Source organism: Notolepis coatsorum (genome assembly GCF_963971535.1).
Source record: "Notolepis coatsorum genome assembly, chromosome: 17".
NCBI classification, from domain to species: domain Eukaryota; kingdom Metazoa; phylum Chordata; class Actinopteri; order Aulopiformes; family Paralepididae; genus Notolepis; species Notolepis coatsorum.
Genome location: NC_140181.1, coordinates 79,638,928 through 79,659,176, shown reverse-complemented (window position 1 = coordinate 79,659,176; position 20,249 = coordinate 79,638,928). Strand labels below are relative to the sequence as shown.

The 20,249-nt window shown below is 44.1% G+C and overlaps 1 protein-coding gene across 1 annotated transcript in view; it reads right to left on the bottom strand.

Moving 5' to 3' along the window:
• The window catches only part of LOC311243849 (acylamino-acid-releasing enzyme), a 62,229-nt gene that overhangs the window by 6,717 nt on the left and 35,263 nt on the right, over nt 1-20,249 (bottom strand). The window contains exons 15-18 of the mRNA XM_084333221.1: nt 9,665-9,745; nt 9,463-9,551; nt 6,468-6,661; nt 5,958-6,060 (exon numbers count right to left, since the gene is read on the bottom strand). Coding sequence (XP_084189347.1) covers nt 5,958-6,060; nt 6,468-6,661; nt 9,463-9,551; nt 9,665-9,745 — 467 coding nt within the window. The remainder of the gene's footprint in view (nt 1-5,957; nt 6,061-6,467; nt 6,662-9,462; nt 9,552-9,664; nt 9,746-20,249) is intronic.

Sequence of the window (20,249 nt, the reverse complement as noted above, 5' to 3'; positions counted from 1 at the left end):
CTGCGATTAAAGTGTTAATGGAACACCGTGAGACTTCAAACATAACAATAACTGTGTGTAAAAAAAATTTGTGGACTCGGTGAGATTACATTTTTTGCGTATTTCTTCATAACTACAAAAACATCACCTAATGAGTGTATGCCTTGCTTTTCCCATATAGGGAATCTTATAGGTCATTTTCCAATAAAGAGTGCATTGTTATTGAATAAGGGAGTATGATTATGCCATTTATGTGGGTTAGAATATCTTTTTTGTGTTTCACGCCATATCCGGATCGCATGAGTAATTATGGGGCCAAATTTCCGTTCGCATTGCTTAATTGATAATTTAGTGTATGCTATGTCCTTCAGTCTATGTGGGGCTACTATATTTTCTTCTCATTTTCTCCAGGATACTAATGCTTGGGGATCAAACCATGTTTTCAATGGTCTTAAAGTGTACGCCTTAAAATAGTGGAAAAAATCTGGAAATGCCATACCACCGTCTGCTTTGTTTCTCTGTGCGGTGGATCTTTTTATACGTGGTGGTTTGTTATTCCAAATAAATGTGTATGTGGAGGAGTGTAATTTTTTGGAGGGGGTAACGGTAGCATTGAGCTGAAAAGTTGATTCTAGGTAGTACGTCCATCTTAACTATTGATATCCGTGCCTGTACTGGGTTTTTAAGTTTTGACCACCTATCAAGGTCGTCTTTGATTTTGTTTTGGATTTTTATGTAATTGTGCTTCACCGTTTGTCTTATGGTGGTGAATATTTCCACTCCCAAACATCTAAAGTGTTTTACCATAGGTATCTCTTCTGGGAGGGTTATATTTTTTTTTGCAGGGGCGTTAAGTGGAAGGAAAGCCGACTTCGGCCAATTTATCTTAAATCCCGATAAATCTCCAAAGTCCTCAATCAACTCGAGCAGATGAGGCAATGTGGTGTTGGGGTTTTGCATGAACAGTATTACGTTGTCCGCATATAAACTAATTTTATGTTGTGTGCCCTTGATTACGATTGATTCTATGGATTGGGATTGTCTTATATATTGTGCTAAAGGCTCTAATGATAGATAGAATAGTCCGGGACTAAGAGGGCAACCCTGTTAGCTAGCTGATATCGGAAAGATTCCGGAGGTGATTATACCTGTTGTAATCATGGCCGATGGGTCTTTGTATACTACTTTAATCATATCAATGAAACCTTTACCTAACCCCATCCTTTCTAATACTGCCCATAGATACGATGGGTCTTTGTATACTACTTTAATCATATCAATGAAACCTTTACCTAACCCCATCCTTTCTAATACTGCCCATAGATACTCTCCCGTTCATGCTCTCCCGACCTGGAACACCTCACGATCCAATGTCGCCCGTTTCATCTTCCGCGCGAATTCACTGCAGTGATCATGACTGCAGTGTACATCCATCCCCAGGCGAACGTCGGCAGAGCGCTAGCGGAACTACACAACCATCTGAACGCGCACCAGATCAAGCATCCGGACGCAGCCATGATCGTAGCCGGGGACTTCAATCAGGCGAATATGAAGAAAGTCATGCCGTCTTTCTTCCAGCACATCGTCTGCTCCACAAGGGGAGGAAATACACTCGACCACTGTTACACCCCGTTCAGAGCCGGATACAAGGCTGTACCGGCTCCACCATTAGCGGGAGCAACAAACACGTCGGATCACGACGCCATCTTTCTTGTCCCAGCATATAAACAGAGATCACGTGACGCCGTCGTGTCACGTGATGTAAAAAAATGGGACGACCAATCAGAGGCCACGTTTCAGGACGCACTAGATGACGCCGACTGGGGAATGTTCAGGAGGAGTAACAGTGACGTCAGCGATTTCACAGACGCTGTGGTGTCATTCATAACAACACTGGCTGATAGTATCGTCCCCACAAAAAAGGCGAGGGTGTTCCCAAACCAGAAACCATGGGTGGACAGTACTATCAGAGCAGCCCTGAACTCTCGCACCACTGCTTATAACCGGGGCAGAGAGTCAGGAAACATGGAAGAGTACAAGACAACAGTCTACACTCTTCGCAAGGCTGTCAAACTTGCTAAGAGGACGTATGCCGACAAGATGGAGGCACAAATGGCACAGAATGACACAAGAGGATTATGGCAAGGACTGAGGGCTATAACTGACTACAAAGTCAGCGCCCCCTCAACACCTTTTACGCTCGGTTTGGTGCAAACAGTGGCACTGCTAGCCCAACGGCTAGTGACGTCACTGGTGCGCCGGCTGCTGTGGAGGGGGGGGGGGGGCATCCGCGGGGGGGCGGGGATGCTCTCTCATTGACGGTACACAGTGTGAGAAGAGCATTTATGCAGGTGAACACCAGGAAGGCTGCTGGCCCAGATGGAATAACAGGACGCATACTTAAGTCCTGTGCCAACCAGCTAGCCCCTGTGTTCACCGCCATATTTAATCAATCCCTGGCGGAGTCGGTGGTCCCTGCCTGCTTCAAGATGTCTACCATCATCCCTGTACCGAAGAAACCCTCCCCAACATGTCCAAATGACTACAGACCGGTGGCACTCACCTCTGTGGTCATGAAATGTTTTGAGAGGCTGGTCAAGGACCACATTTGTGCCTCCCTCCCCAGTGATATGGACCCTATGCAATTTGCATACAGGACAAACAGGTCCACTGACGACGCGGTCTCCCAGGTACTGCACAGCACCCTCTCCCACCTTGACCGTCAGAAGGGGGGCTATGTAAGACTGTTGTTCATTGACTACAGCTCAGCGTTCAACACCATAGTCCCCACCAGACTGGTGGACAAGCTGATCGAGCTGGGTCTGAGCTCCGCCCTGAGCGCCTGGGTACTGGACTTTCTGAGTGAAAGACCCCAGGCGGTCAGGGTGGGGGGTCAGACCTCCAACACCATCACCCTGAGCATCGGGTCCCCCCAGGGCTGTGTTCTAAGCCCCCTGCTGTACTCACTCTACACACACGACTGTGTGGCCAAGTTCAGCTCCAACTCCATAGTGAAGTTCGCTGACGACACGGTGGTGGTGGGGCTGATCTCGGACAACGACGAGAAGGCCTACCGGGAGGAGGTTGAGGTACTGGAACGCTGGTGCCAGGACAACAGCCTGCTCCTGAACATTGGTAAAACCAAGGAGCTGATCGTGGATTATAGGAGAGGACAGCAGGAGACACACACACCACTGATGATTAACGGGGCTACCGTGGACAGGGTGAGCAGCTTTAAGTACCTGGGAGTCCACATCTCAGAGGATCTGACATGGTCAACACACATAGACACAGTAGTAAAGAAGGCGAAACAGCGCCTCTACCACCTGAGACAGTTAAGGAAGTTCAGAGTATCGGGGAAGATACTCCAGTCCTTCTACTCAGGAGCTGTAGAGAGCATCTTGACCGGAAACATCACTGCCTGGTATGGAAACAGCACGGCACAAGACAAGAAGGCCCTACAGAGAGTGGTGCGCTCAGCCGAGCGTACCACGGGTATTGCACTACCTCCCCTGCAGGTTCTATACAACAAGAGGTGCAAATCCAGAGCCTGCAGGATAATGAAAGACCCTCACCACCCCAATAACAGCCTGTTCCAGCTGCTGAGGTCAGGCAGACGCCTGCGAACCCCAGCTACTAGGACAGAGCGGCTTAGGCTCAGCTTCTTCCCCCAGGCCATCAGAGTCCTGCCCACTGCCCACTGCGCCACGTAGCCGCCCAGTATATATTATAGTTATAGTATTCCTATATTTTAGAGCGTCTGCCTTTTAACAACACAACACACATATCGCTGTGGCATCCAAAGTGTTAAAGGAACAGTTTACTGTTCTTGAACCAAAGCCCTATTTAGCCCCCATTTCTGGCATGATTGTCTGGCGTCATTTCTCTGATCGCTTTGCCAGTCAGAGGTTAATAATAATTTATTATTATTATAATTTAGGACCTGCTCCGAGGTCATCAATTGGCACACATGCGATGCATGCATGCAATTCGTATCTGCGATTAACCCATCCCGTCGGCGTGTTGTTTTTTAACAGCGCAGCAGTGCAAGAATGTGACAATTTGACCATGTGACCGCGGCAACGCGGGAGAGCGGCAGTGCGGAAATAGGCTGTCTCTAAGACAAACTCTAACCTTAACCAGCTCCTTAACAGCGCCTAAACTTAACCGTTCTAACCTTAACCAACTCCGAAACAATGCCTAACCTTAACCTTAACCTTAACCTTAACCATGCCTAACCTTAACCATAGAAAGAATATTGCCATTCTCTAAGACAAACTCTAACCTTAACCAGCTCCTTAACAGCGCCTAAACTTAACCGTTCTAACCTTAACCAACTCCGAAACAATGCCTAACCTTAACCTTAACCATGCCTAACCTTAACCGGCGAAAGAATACACGTAAAAAAAAAAATCACGTTAAAAAAGATGGGATTCGAACTCGTCAACAACGGACCGCAGGACCGCAGGACCGCTGCTCTGCCAGGTGAGCTGAAGCGCCGAATGAAAATCATGGCGGACATGACATAATTCCGCTCGCGCTCTACCGCTCCGCTCGCTCTGCCGCTCCGCTCGCTCTGCCGCTCCGCTCTGCGGTTGCCGCGCCTGCCGCGGGGCATGGCGCAGCCAATCAGGGAAAACACGGAAGCAAAAGCAGCACTGCTGCGCTGTTATTAAACAATAGGCATCCCGTCGGCCTTCCCCCCCAAGGGCAGCCGGGAGCAGACAGGCGTCAACGTGAGCTGCGCCAGGGGACCAATCCAAGTGCTCCTGTCCGTCTTCGTCAAGGACGCCACAGCGTTAGCGATCTTGTTGTTGTGCATGTTTTTCCATTGGGTTTATCTTATCGGGGGGGAAACCCTTGCGAGCACGGGGAGAACATGCAAACTCCACACAGAAAGGCCTGGGAGATACCCCACCTGGGTAACTGGCATCATGGAAACCTGGTCCCCAAGCGGGAATCGAACCCTGGACCTTCTTGCTGTGAGGCGACAGTGTTAACCACAACACCACCGTGCCGTTTCATTGTGATGCTGTGCCTGAGACACCTGGCTTAAAGGGACACTTTACCAAAAGACAATGCTAATTTATTTTGCACATAATCTCACACACATACTAAACAGTTTTACACACATGCATGTACTTTATCAACTACGCCCCAAAACTATGGAACAAACTGCCCAAAAACATCAGGGAAGCCAACTCGCTAGACATCTTCAAAAGACAGCTTAAAACTATTTTTTTTGCTCAGGCATTTAAATGAAACATCAGGGACATCCTGACACAAATTGTACTTTACCTGCACTTTTCTTACCCTGCCTACTTTTCTACACTTCCTATCAAATTCATGTGTCGGTTCTATGCCAATTCTATCTCACTACGTCCTCCTATGCACTGTAATTTTAAGAGCGCTGCTCTGTTGTAATTCAAACTGATGCACTGCTCTGTTGTATGTTAGATACCCTGTTGTATGTTAGAACTATTTTATGTCCGTTCTATTTTATTATCTTTAGCCTATTTTTTTACTGAATCAAACCGCACTTTTTTTTTTACTCTGTCTATTCTATTTTTATTATTTGTATTACTGAATGAAACTGTAAACAGAGCCTATTGGGATGCTAGATCCTAATGTGAAACACTGATTTACCTTACCTTGCTACCTCTCTATCTTTTTTATGCTTGCTTATGCCTGTATTTTTTACTGTTGTGAAGCACTTTGAACTGCAACTTCTGTATGAAAAGTGCTATACAAATAAAGTTATTATTATTATTACTGTAGTTTGACAGCTATTGAGAGTAAATTAGTTTGAATATGGCCACCTGTGATGTTATCGGGGACAGTGAATCCTTGTGTTATGTTAATTACAGCTCAATGAAATGATAAGGTAGCAGTCCCTATATTTCTTTCTACAGACACAGAAATGATGGCAGCCTAAAGGTTCCAGAAGCGGGGTTAAATCAATAGTGTGTGTGTCTGACCTGCGCAGCGTGTGTGATGGGTGATTTCGCCAACATGGAAGCCAGAGCTTCAGCCGTAGGGAGCTGGTCATATGAATACTGCAACCCCACACAGGAGTAACGCCTAGAGGGAGATCGAGAGAGAGAAGAGAGAAAGAGAGAGAAAGAGAAAGAGAAAGAGAAAGAGATAGAGAGATAGAGAGAGAGAGAGAGAGAGAGAGAGAGAGAGAGAGAGAGAGAGGGAGAGAGAGGGAGAGAGAGAGAGAGAGAGAGAGAGAGTGCATTTTAGTTCAATTAATTCAACTGTAACTTCCTAGACCAGGCGTATGCATGTATATATGTGTTTGTTTGTTTGTTTGTTTGTTTGTTTGTTTGTGTGTGTGTGTGTGTGTGTGTGTGTGTGTGTGTGTGTGTGCGTGCGTGCGTGTGTGTGTGTGTGTCTGTGTGCGTGCATGTGTGTGTGTGTGTGTGTGTGTGTGTGTGTGTGTGTGTGTGTGTGTGTGTGTGTGTGTGTGTGTGTGTGTGTCTCACCAGTCTACAATATCACTGGTTCCCAGCAGAGTAGCAGCATTGATGACTGGGTTCCTGGCTGCACATGCCTTGTAGAAGTCTGGGTACTGGCCAATCAGATGACAGGACAGGAAACCGCCATGGGAACCACCGATCACAGCCAGGCGTTTGGGGTCAAGGGTCGCATCGCTTTTTAGGGCAGTCAGCACAGCCCTCTGGAATCAATTGTTGAAAAACACAGAAGACCTGAGCAAAGCTTTATTATATATTATACAACAGCATGCAAATTTCTCGATTCTGATTGGCTGAAACAGTCAATTTACACGTACGTATGTATTCTTCACAATTCCACGCTCCTGGTCCCAGGACCCGCCCACAACCGAATTACAATCACTCCGCCGTGCGGATTTTTAGGAAAAAACAAGATGGCGGACAATAATCTTTAACAAATGGATATATTGATAGCGTCATAACGACTAAATATAAACCGATTCTGTCACGGCGAATGTCTTAGTTCTTTAACAATGTTGGATGATGTAATTGATGGGTCATGAGTCATTGTGGAACAAAATAAAAATCACGTGGATTGATTGATTAATTTGCCATTTATTTTTTTAATTTTTCTTCTCCTTTCTATAGAAGCAACTGGGAAGTGCGCTGTTTTAAGTGAGGGTGGACTGAATGGATATGTTGTTAACGACTAAATATAAACCGATTCTGTCACGGCGAATGTCTTGTTGCTTAAACAATGTTGGATGATAGTCATTGTGGAACAAAATAAAAATTGCGCGGATTGATTGATTGATTTACATTTTTTTTACCTACTTTCAAGCAGCTGGGAGGTGCGCTGTTTTAAGTGAGCATGGCCTATTGAATTGATTGATTGATTGATTGATTGCTAATTTTATTACTGTCCGCCTGGTTTCCAACTGGTTAAGTTTAGGCCCTCTTTCGAAGTTGGTTAAGGTTAGAGTTTGTCTTTAGAGCAGGGCGATAGACCACCAGCCCTGGTTCCAAACTCTAACCTTAACCAACTTCGAAAGAGGGCCTAAACTTAACCAGTTGGAAACAAGGCGGACAGTAATAAAATTAGCAATCAATCAATTCAATAACCCACGCTCACTTAAAAAAGCGCACCTCCCAGCTGCTTCTATAGAAAGTAGGTTTAAAAAGAAATTAACTTTTTTTTCCTATAGGGCAAAGAAAACTTTTTTTAATTTGTTTTACCTACTTTCTATAGAAGCATCTAAGAATGAAGTTCTATAGAAAGTAGGTTAAAAACTAAAGAAAAGTTGGATGTGTTAGTTGGTTGGATGTCTAGGTGAAAGACAGTTGGATGTGTTAGTTGGTTGGATGTCTTAGTTGAAAGACAGTTGGATGTGTTAGTTGGTTGGATGTCTTAGTTGAAAGACAGTTGGATGTGTTAGTTGGTTGGATGTCTTAGTTGAAAGACAGTTGGATGTGTTAGTTTGCTGGATGTCTTACTGAGAACAGTTGGATGCACTTCCGAGCTGCTTCCACATGGAGGCAACTTCTCTTTTTTGTTGTTGTGGGAACTACTTTTTCTGGCGGATGGTTTTTTCAATAAATCTTCGATTAATGTGTGTTTATTGTATAGCAATAAGGTTGGATGAATGTGCCAGTTGTATTTAAGCATTACATCACACGCAGGAGTGGTTTGTGACCAATAAACCATGCCTAGGGGTGGTTGTTAGGCCCGAGGCGCAGCCGAGGGTCGTTAGACCCCCCTAGGCATGGTTTATTGGTCACAAATCACGACTGCACGTGGTGTAAAGCTTTTATACAACTGCCAGATTCATCCAACCTTATTTCTATACAATAAACACACATTAATCGAAGATTTATTGAAAAAACCATCCGCCAGAAAAAGTAGTTCCCACAACTCCATGTGGAAGCAGCTTGAAGTGCATCCAACCAAACTAACACATCCAACTGTGTATTATTGGAATGATTGAGAGAAGTTGCCTCATGTGGAAGCAGCTTGAAGTGCATCCAACCAACTAACACATCCAACTGTGTATTATTGGAATGATTGATTGAACATTTTATTACCAGATGCAGAATGGGTACAATACAGTACGGCTCAATACACACAATTGTTAAGGGAATGCATAGGAAAAAAACGTTTTCTTCGCCTTATTTTTTTATTTATTTCTTTTAGCCTAAACTTAACCAGTTGGAAACCAGGGGTACAGTAATAAAATTAGCAATCAACCAATCAATCAATTCAATAGACCATGCTCACTTAAAACAGCGCTGCTTCTCTCTCAGTCTGACTCCCCCGCTGTTGCAGACAGGAGTGTGTGTGTGTGTGTGTGCGTGTGTGTGTGTGTGTGTGTGTGTCACAGTGTGTGTGTGCGTGTGTGTGTGTATGTGTGTGTGTGTGTGTGTGTGTGTGTGTGTGTGTGTATGTGTGTGTGTGTGTTTGTGGGTACGCCAGCGTCGGACAGTGAGAGAGAACGCTGCAGTCAGTAGCAAGAAGGAAGTAGAAATTTAAATCAATCAATTAATCTATCAATCAAACCGCGATTTTTCTTTTGTTCTAGATTGCCTCAAGACCCATCAATTACATCATCCAACATTGTTTAAAGGGCTAACACATTCCCCTTGACAGAATCGCTTCATATTTAGTCGTTTAGTCGCCATTAACATATCCATTTGTAAATATTATTGGCCACCTTCTTGTGATCCGGCGGAGTGATGTGATGTGGGTCGGTTGTGGGCGGGTCCTGGGCCAGCAGCGTGGATTGTTGCCAATAAAGACGTGTAAAATGACTGTTTCAGCCAATCAGAATCGAGAAATTTGCATGCCGTTGTATAAAAAAGCATTACACCACTTGTAGTCGTGGTTTGTGAAAAATAAACCATGCCTAGGGGGGTCTAACGACCACCCCTAGGCATGGTTTATTTTTCACAAACCACTCCTGCGCGTGATGTAATGCTTAATTATATAATGACAAGATAGTGCAGACAGATATAATGGAAGATATAATACCTGTACATCTTTTACATCCTGGTTACCGATCTGACCAATCAGAGATAAGATGCTGTCCTGCCCAAATCCTGTAGAGCCTCTGTAGTTCACTAAGAGCGAGAGAGAGAAGGGAAAAGTCCAGTTTAGCCAGTCCAGTTATGTGCGTGTGTGAGTGTGAGTGTGAGTGAGTGTGAGTGTGAGTGTGTGTGTGTGTGTGTCATACCCATTAGCACAGCATATCCCAATTTAGCCAGTCCTGCTGTAGTGACGTTCCACTCTGCAGGGAACTGGGAGTGGGGACCACCTGAAGACACACAAACACAACAATGATATCCAACATCCAACTAGCATGTCCCATATGCTCTGTAAATAACTATGTACAGATACCGAGATGTCACTCCATGTTACCTGTTACCTGTTTACTGCACAATGTTGTTTTCTTCTTTGATTCTATTATATGTACCACTGTATTGCACATCGTTGCGGGCAAGACCACCCGCATTTCATTGTATACCTGTATGCCGTGACAATTAAAACTCTTGACTTGACTTGAACAAATACAGGAAAACTAATTATCACAATGAAGCGAGCGGTGGTCGCTGATGAGGCAGGAATTCTCTGTCCTCGTCGTGGATCAAGAGGACTATACTAGCGGCCCGTAACCCTCAGGGAAGTTTACAGCTAGTTTCTCTGTCCTCGTCATGGATCAAGAGGATTATGCTAGCGGCCCGTAGCCCTCAGGGAAGTTTACAGCTAGTTTCTCTGTCCTCGTCATGGATCAAGAGGACTATGCTAGCGGCCTGTAGCCCTCAGGGAAGTTTACAGCTAGTTTCTCTGTCCTCGTCATGGATCAAGTGAATGAATGAATGAATGAATGAATGAAAACTTTATTTAACAGATTGCAGAATGGGTACTGTGGTATAATATCTAATGTTCTCATGTAAATATATTCCCCTCCCCTGTATCCCCTTACCTATGCCCCCCCCTCTCTACATTCCCCTCCCCTCTCTCCCCAAACCTGTACCCCCCCCCCCATTCGACCTATCAAATGGGACCACACACCCCCCTTGTTGAACTATAAAGGGCCCCTCCCGACCACAATCGAGGTCTTCTTACCTGGGTCATTTCAGCTGATCACCTGGGGGAAGCCCTCAGCCATTCTCTCTATGTAATTCTATCTGTTTGGTTAATAAACCCTTGTTATTATCCAAGCCTCGGTTGACTGAGAACATTCTTCATCAGGATATCTACAAATATCCCACAATTGGCGTCTACGAACTTGTGACGGACCTTCTTGCGTCCTACCGGCGTGCTGTATTGTTTCAGCTATACAGAGAAAAGTGAGTATAATAGATGGTCGACCAAAAATGTATGGCAAGGAATTAAAACCTTCCCGCTTTTCTCTGTGCCAGGTGAATATTACAGAATGTTGTCAAATATTGAGATCATGGCTGAGTAAGAATAATGTGCATTAATATATCTGATCTGTATTGAGAATCGTTACCAGGGCGCGCGTGCACCTGGGTCCTTAATCAGGCGGTTCTGAGAGGATGGGTTATATGTGCTATTCCCAAAAGTTTAGGCACAAAGGTTGAAGTGCTATTCCAGGTCGAGTCGGAGCCGACCAAAAGCTAAGGCACATAATACAGGTTGTTGAATTGCTAACCCAAGTCTAAGCTGATGCAGACTAAAAATATAGGCAACAAAAGAAGATACGTGAGCTTATTATGATGTGATCCTTGAAAACGCTACTCTGGTAAAAACGTTCTGTGATTCCTTTGCAAAGAGGCGGGAAGTTAGGACCGAGAAGCTGATGAAATCATAATTAGAAATTACCAGAGTAGCGTCATAATATTCATTGTTTCAACCTCAAACTAAGCCCACAATCTCTTCCATTCCTGAAAACGATGTATTTGGATTAAATTAACCAATTGATCATACAGATAGCGGGAAGATGATCACGCGATGTCCTAGTAGTACATGATTACGCGATGCCCCGGGAGTACGTGAATGTACATTAAACGGGACATCAGTCGCGGAAAGTACATTAAACGGGACATTAGTCGCGAGTTGAAGAGACCGAGAGTATGATTAAACGGTATATTCACATCTAATATATCGCTGGTAAATTTCGAAGTCAGGTTCGGTCGTTATGACTTTAATAACGATGTATAGTTATGTCAAGGGATAAATGCCTTGTCGCAGCAGATGCTGGTCGACTAAACGAACAGCGATCCAATACAATCAGATATACAAACACCTTAACTTATATGTATTATTGTTGTTTTGTCTGTTTAAAGTCTCGTCTGTATGTGCACAGTATGCCGACTGATATCGCGCCGAGCATTGAGAGACGAGTTAACATTATGGGAATAACATTGGGGTACAACTCGCGCGACATGCAACGTCCGGTTGGAAATTATAGTTTTATCGTTTCTATTTGTTTACGTTTCACTATGCACAAGTGACGTTCATTCGGTTACAAAACGCTGGTTTAAGTTAAATTCCAGGCTATTGAGAGCTCGCGGAACTAGTACTGCAGGATTGCAAAGCGTTATTTCCGAGGCGAATGGGAACGCACGAACGTCGCTTGGAGCGATGACGTCACGCTATGCGCGCCGTGGAGTTATGGTTTTGTCCCTATCCATAGGCGAACGTAAAGTTTAATATGCCCGAGGGCGAGGGTATATGAAATCCACGTGTAGTATATGTTTTATTTGTATATGTATGTGCGCGCTGCTATTGGAAAATGTTGAGTTGCGGTGGCGAGATGCTGAAGAGTGTTTCCAGAGTTGCATTATCCCAGACCACCGGAGAAACGAACCGAACATTGCATTGACGACACGTAACGTGCTACAGCCTCAGGAACCACTATTCGATTAAAGATACACATGGACAAAAAAGGGGGTAAGTTAATAGGGTTATTCAATAACTGAACTGAACTGTGAGGATCCAACGTCAACACAACAGCTTTCCCCGGTGAGTATGAAAATCATAAATATAGATGCTTTGATTGATTGATTGAAAACTTTATTAACAGATTGCAGAATGGGTACAATACAGTACAGCTCAATAAACACAATTGTTAAGGGGATGCAGACCAGAGAAAGACTTTTGTCTTGTTTACATCAGGGTCCCCCATTTTCAATTCATCAGGACATATATGACATACAAGACATACAGATAGTCAGTACTGCTACATCTATACATTTATGACATACCAGATTTGCAAATTCAGTACTGTTTGTGATACAAAAGGAGTCAAGAAAAGAGAGTATATACATTTGACGTAGAAACGTATACACAATTATCATCTCAGTTACAGTAAATTACAACTATCTCAGATCACTTGAATGTTTATGTTGCTTTAATTTACACATTATAAGTCACATAAAGCTAGTTTTAAATAGGATTCTAATCAACACAACCCAGACAGTCAAAGCGTCACTAACATATTTTTGTGTTTACAGGAAGCAAGCAGACAATCAGGAGAGGCAGACGGATTTACCTCTAAATTGAATTACAAAGCAGTGTTTAAACACACTTGTATCACAAAAGACTGAAACTCCAACAATTTGCATGTCAACCGAAGATGGTGTGGAGCTGAGAGACAATCGATTGACCATTTAAAACAAATCTGCATCCAAACACCCACATGTAAATTGTGTTTACAAGAAGCAAACAGACAATCAAGAGACAGAAAGGGACTGAGTTAATCTACATTAGAACAAAGCAGTTTGGAGCTAAAGGGAAATCAATTGTGAGACGATAGCAGACACTATTTAGGATGGGCACTTGAAACCCACAGGGTATGCCTACACTCTGACCACAGACTTGGTGGACCAACAGAGAACCACTTAGTTAACATGAAATCAGACACAAGTGATGATGTTGCAGTCATGAAAGTCTACCTAATTCCCATACTAACAATAACTAACCAGTTGTTTTCATCATCTCTTTTCAAGAGGCACACGAATTAGAGATATGAATTCTGAATAAAACCAGACAAAGTAGAAGTGCCCGAGATGAAAGATTAATGATGAAAACAACTTCACTTGCAATCTCCTCCTTCTATCCTCTGCTTACAACCACTAACTCCTTGCAATTTCAAGTCTTTCCATGACTGCAAAATATCAACCACAAATTGAAGCACAATTATCTAAATGTACAAGGTATACACATACATTGATCATTTAGCTGACACTTTTATCCAAAAGCGACTCACAGGTTCTGTATGACAGGACATCAAAAAGGGCACAACTCTATCAGCTGAGTAACAATGGTCATCAAAGTGTTGAGTGCTGCCATTCTCTTCGGTTCAAATAACAAACTCAGCAAGACCGACGGCTTCTCAGTTACAGTGGGTGACAATATTGTCACAAGGAAAGAAGATATTACCTACCTGGGTTCCATCCTAGAGGCAAATCTTTCCTGTGACAAAATGGCATCCAATGTAATAAAAAAAGTCAACCAACGAACTCGATTCTTGTACCGGATCTCCTCACTGGTAAACAAGAATACCCTGAAGACTCTAGCAGGAGCACTCATTCAAGGGTACTACGACTATGCTTGCACCTCATGGTACCAAAGCACCTCAAAGGCGCTAAAAACAAAATTACAAACATCTCAAAACAAACTGGTCAGACTACTGCTTGACCTTACTCCTAGAACCCACCTCACCCCTGCCCACTTTGACAACCTAGGATGGCTTAGAGTAGACGACAGAGTACAGCAACTTGCAATGGGCCTGGTCTACAAGATACACTACACGACCAAGGTACCCATGTACATGACAAAATACTTCCCAAAGGTCAGTGAATACCACGATCACAACACCAGAGGGAGCTCCACAAATCATGTTAAACCCAGATTCGGCTCAAACAAGGGACTAAACACGTTTCGCAATTATGCCACATCAATGTGGAACGCCCTACCCAAAGCTGTAAAGGAATGTGAATCACTACCCACTTTCAAAAACACTCTCAAAAAACACCTAAGGGAGACTGCAACCCGAAACTGGCCCCTGTAAATGTCCGAACACAACCCCCTCCAATGTACAGTAAATTACCAAGTATGGTCTTGTCAATAATCCAATGTACAGTGTTGTTTGTACAGTTGTACAGTGTCCCCCACCCACCCCTCCTACCCAACCCCCCCCCCCTACCCAACCCCCCCCCCCCCCACTCCTAACGAACCCCCCCCCCACCCACCCAACCACCTCCAATGTACAGTCCCCCCCACCCCCACCTACCCAATCCAATGTACAGTTTCCACGCCTAATGTACATACTCTTTTCTTTCTGGACTCTTTTTGTATCACAAACAGTACTGTAATTGCAAATCTGGTATGTCATAAATGTATAGATGGAGCAGTACTGTCTATCTGTATGTCATGTATGTCATATATGTTACGATGAATTGAAAATGGGGGACCCTGATGTAAACAAGACGAAAGTCTTTCTCTGGTCTGCATCCCCTTAACAATTGTATGTATTGAGCTGTACTGTACTGTACCCATTCTGCAATCTGTTAATAAAGTTTTCATTCATTCATTCATTCACAGTGTAGGTTAGTTTATTAGGACAAATGCATGACAGTAAGGTTAGCTAGGGTTAGAATTATTTGTATCAGTTGAAAGCAGGATAATCATTTACACAATGATTATCAAAATGCACAAGGTATATTAGAGGTAATTAAATTAATACTACTTAAGAGTAGACGAGAAAATGAATGGATGTATTTCATGCAAAATTAACTGGCTGCCTAGATTTTATGTTTTTTCCCCATGCTAAATTATGACGAGCCACACTGAGGTGTGAGGAAAGCCAGAGAAGTCGTGACGAGGTAAGTATCCTGAGGTACACCCATCGCACGCATCCTGAGGTAAGATCAACTTCAATTTGACATCACAGATTATAAAGATAAAAAGAAATTTTCTGATTCCATGCAAAGATCGGATCCAAACGATATCAAATGCATGATGGTATTACACAATGAAATGAATTAACCCAAAATGATTTTCCTCTTTAGCAGAAAGGCGTTGAATCATTTATGTGAGGAGGTTTTCTAAGGCAGTTTTTTTATCATCCTCAGATCATAAATTGGTGAGAGGACAGGACGAGTGAGACGACGCGTGACCTGAACCACGAACGACGACAGCAACCGTGGGAGAGCCGCCATCTAACCCAGCCCACAGACGTCCCCAAGAAAGTGGAGCAGGGGACCACGAAGGAGACTGACCAAGGAGACACTGACGAAGAGGAGATCAACCTTTGACGGCCTCCACCCCGGCACTGCAGACCACGGCAAACCAAACCCATCACCTGCAGATGGGAACCAAAGCCCCGACCATCAAGGTGGATTCCCATGACAAGATTCTCATCCGGTGAGAGAGACCGTCCTACTGACTAACCACTACACCGGCGGGCCCTCGCCCTCCATCAAGTGGTACCGCAATGACGAGGAGAGGACAGCGAAACCAGCACAACACATTTAAAAACGCCCTACCGCCATGTCTCAAGGCCTGAAAAAGGTCAAGCATGAGCACAGTGGCAGACATGTGATGGTGGTGGAGAACAACATAGGCTCCAGGAAAAGAGTCTGCAAGGCCACTATAGTTGACTGCTACCGGTGACCCTTGACAAGGTACACAGGGAGTGGACGGCGACCTCAAGTAGGCCCCCTCTGAATGATGGACCAGTGAATGTTCCCGACTGCATCGTCAACAAGAGACACATCATCAGAGACCTGTGAACCAAGAGACTTCTGAACACACAGTGTCCACATTGTTATGTATTTATTTAATTTGTATGTGTTACTGTTTGGCCCTGCCACACGACCGACAGAGAACACCTTGTCAACAACGACGCAACATCATTCAGATTAATACCTTCACAAGCAGGAAACTTTTCACACAATTGTATGTATCTGCAAAACGATGAACTAGGGATGTGATGAAAAGAAATCAATGAGAAAGCATTAACAATGGTTAGTAATAATGAGCTAAAATGTATTGCTGAAAGAAGAAGTGGTCACATGATCACATTACATCACATTTGAATTACTTAGGTTACAAAATTGCCTGATTCTAAGTAAAGATCAATCTTTCAATCACAGATGAAAGTGACACTCAAACTCAGGTTAAATACAACTGGATCCTAAGTAATTTCATCAAGAATCATTATAAATTGTGCATATATATATTTTTGAACAGTTTCCCATAATCAATCATGTTAGTTTTATTAACCACTAGGTTAACGGTTGTTTAAATGTTTTTGTACACATTAGCCAATAAGTTAATGCTTATGTGTAAATCCTATTCCTAATAATTATGCACACGATTTTGTGTTTTCACCCTGTGCACTCTGATCACACAGAGACAGTGCATGTATTTAATTGGTTTATTACGATGCCTGTATGCACAACCATCACATTAGCTCCCCTGAGTCACGACATGAACGACTGAAGGTATGCCAAGATATTTGCACAGCGATAGCTTCTAATGATTATGTTAATTGTTGTTTGATATCAGAGTTGAGGACCACTCATTGATATAGGTATTTTGAGCGATAAATAAAAGAAAAGGGTGATATCTATTCCCACATCTCTGATATCAAAATAACACAGACCGCAGTCCAGTCGATCATGTCATGAATCATGTATATAAATAATACTATTTTAAACTGTTATGCCAACCAACACATTGGCCAACATTTTCATTATTTTAATTATTTTCTATTTTATTCATTATCTGATAACCGATGGATTACATCGGTCCCCACTTTTACCTGTTCCAAACAACCCTGGTATATTATACATTAATCTCACCCACATTATAAGAAAGAAAAGTGAGTATTGTGGTATAATATCTAATGTTCTCTTGTAAATATATTCCCCTCCCCTGTATCCCCTTACCTATGCCCCCCCCTCTCTCCCCAAACCTGTACCCCCCCCCCCCCCCCATTCGACCTATCAAATGGGACCACACACCCCCCTTGTTGAACTATAAAGGGCCCCTCCCGACCACAATCGAGGTCTTCTCACCTGGGTCATTTCAGCTGATCACCTGGGGGAAGCCCTCAGCCATTCTCTCTATGTAATCTATCTGTTTGGTTAATAAACCTTGTTATTATCCAAACCTCGGTTGACTGAGAACATTCTTCATCAGGATATCTACAAATATCCCACAATTGGCGTCACGACTTCTCTGGCTTTCCTCACACCTCAGTGTGGCTCGTCATAATTTAGCATGGGGAAAAAACATAAAATCTAGGCAGCCAGTTAATTTTGCATGAAATACATCCATTCATTTTCTCGTCTACTCTTAAGTAGTATTAATTTAATTACCTCTAATATACCTTGTGCATTTTGATAATCATTGTGTAAATGATTATCCTGCTTTCAACTGATACAAATAATTCTAACCCTAGCTAACCTTACTGTCATGCATTTGTCCTAATAAACTAACCTACACTGTAGCACTCAACACTTTGATGACCATTGTTACTCAGCTGATAGAGTTGTGCCCTTTTTGATGTCCTGTCATACAGAACCTGTGAGTCGCTTTTGGATAAAAGTGTCAGCTAAATGATCAATGTATGTGTATACCTTGTACATACAGTACGGCTCAATACATACAATTGTTAAGGGGATGCAGACCAGAGAAAGACGTTTGTCTTGTTTACATCAGGGTCCCCCATTTTCAATTCATAGTGGACTATGCTAGCGGCCTGTAGCCCTCAGGGAAGTTTACGGCTAGTTTCTCCCTGCTCTTTTCAATAATTACAGGCCCATATCCAAACTACCCTTCCTATCTAAGATTTTAGAAAAGGCTGTCCTGGCACAGCTCCTCCCCTTCCTACATCACAACAACCTCCTAGACAAATTCCAGTCAGGCTTCAGGGCAGGGCACAGCACTGAGACAGCGCTAGTCAAAATCTACAATGACCTGCTTCTCACCATCGACTCAGGTAGCTGTGCCATGCTCCTCCTCCTGGACCTCTCTGCCGCGTTCGACACGGTCGACCACTCCACCCTGGTCGATCGTCTCGAACACAGGCTAGGTATTGGGGGGTCTGCCCTAAACTGGTTCGCATCCTACTTGAGCGGCCGCTCCTTTTCGGTCAGTTTGGGTGGACACTCCTCCCCCACAGCTAGTCTACCGTATGGGGTCCCCCAAGGTTCCATCCTGGCCCCCATACTCTTCTCCATCTACATGCTCCCTCTGGCCGAAATCATCCAGAAACACAACATTTCATATCACTTTTATGCCGATGACTCCCAAATCTACCTTCCCCTCAACCCCTCTGACACAGCTAACCTAGACTCTCTTAAAAACTGTCTTAGGGACATAAAAAGCTGGATGGCCCTCAACTTCTTACAGCTAAATGAAAATAAAACGGAGATCATTTTGTTTGGCCCCCCCTCTTCCACCAAAACACTCTCCAACAGCCTAGGACAACTCTCCACCCACCTCAAACCCCACGTCAAGAGCCTGGGTGTAATCTTTGACCCAGAGCTCAAATTCGACCGGCAGGTAAATGCCGTAGTCAAATCATGCTTCTTCCAACTCCGCAACATCAGTAAAATAAAACCAATCCTTTCACCCGTCGACCTGGAAACGGTAGTCAATGCATTCATCACTTCATGCCTTGACTACTGCAATGCCCTCTACACCGGCATCAGTCAGGCAGCCATGTCCCGCCTCAAAATGGTCCAGCACTCTGCAACTAGGTTCCTTACCGGCACCAGAAAGAGAGAGCACATCACACCAGTCCTAGCCTCCCTACACTGGCTCCCAGTCCCACTTAGAATAGACTTCAAAATCCTCCTCCTCACCTTTAAGGCACTATCGGGTGCAGCACCCCTATACATCACCGAGCTCATCACCCCCTACACAGCACCCAGGTCACTAAGATCCTCCAACCAGGCTCGGCTGGTCCCCCCCTGCACCAGACTCAAAAAGAGAGGCGATCGCTCCTTCAAGGCCGTGGCCCCCAAGCTATGGAACCAGCTTCCCCTGGAGATCCGATCTGCCCCCTCGCTGGAGACATTTAAGGCCAGTCTAAAAACCCACTTCTATTCCCTGGCTTTCAATAAACCCTGATTCTCCCACACCCTAACTCACACACTCCCATGTAATTTTATCCTGCCCCCTCCCTCTTGTATCTCTTCTTATGCTCCTCTGTCCCCTGTGTGCTACTGTACTTTGTGTTCCCCTATCCGTGTGTTGTCCTACTGTCCTATTCTCTGAATGTACCGTCTTGTCCTGCTGTGCCTTTTTGTATTTTTGTATTTGTGTATTTTATATTAGGACATTGATTTTAATCTTTGATTGTACAGCACTTTGGTTGGCTCTTGTGCTTTTAAATGTGCTATATAAATAAATTACTTGACTTGACTTGACTTCTCTGTCCTTATCTGGTCTTTCACCCTGAGCCCCTATATAACCTGACCTTCTGCCCACCATGGTCTCGTTCCCTGACTTGGAGACAACGTACAAGGCTCCAAGGACCGTGGTTATAGGAAGGGGAGAGGGGAGCAGGAGCAGCTTTTCCCCCACTGGCCTTAGCGTGTAGCGTGTAGGCTCACAAAACCTGCCCCGGTACCTCCGGCTAGAGAGTCTCTTTCAGGATTTCTATTTTATTTTCAAAATAACTTCAAGTTGATCTTAACACATTCCCGCCCGGCCACGGACATGTCCGTGTTTCGAATCCAACGGTAGAGGGCCGGCACGGTTGTTTGGGATTTTATTCCATTTTAATAACCTACTCAATGTCACCGAGCGGTACTGCAGATTTACCCCACTCT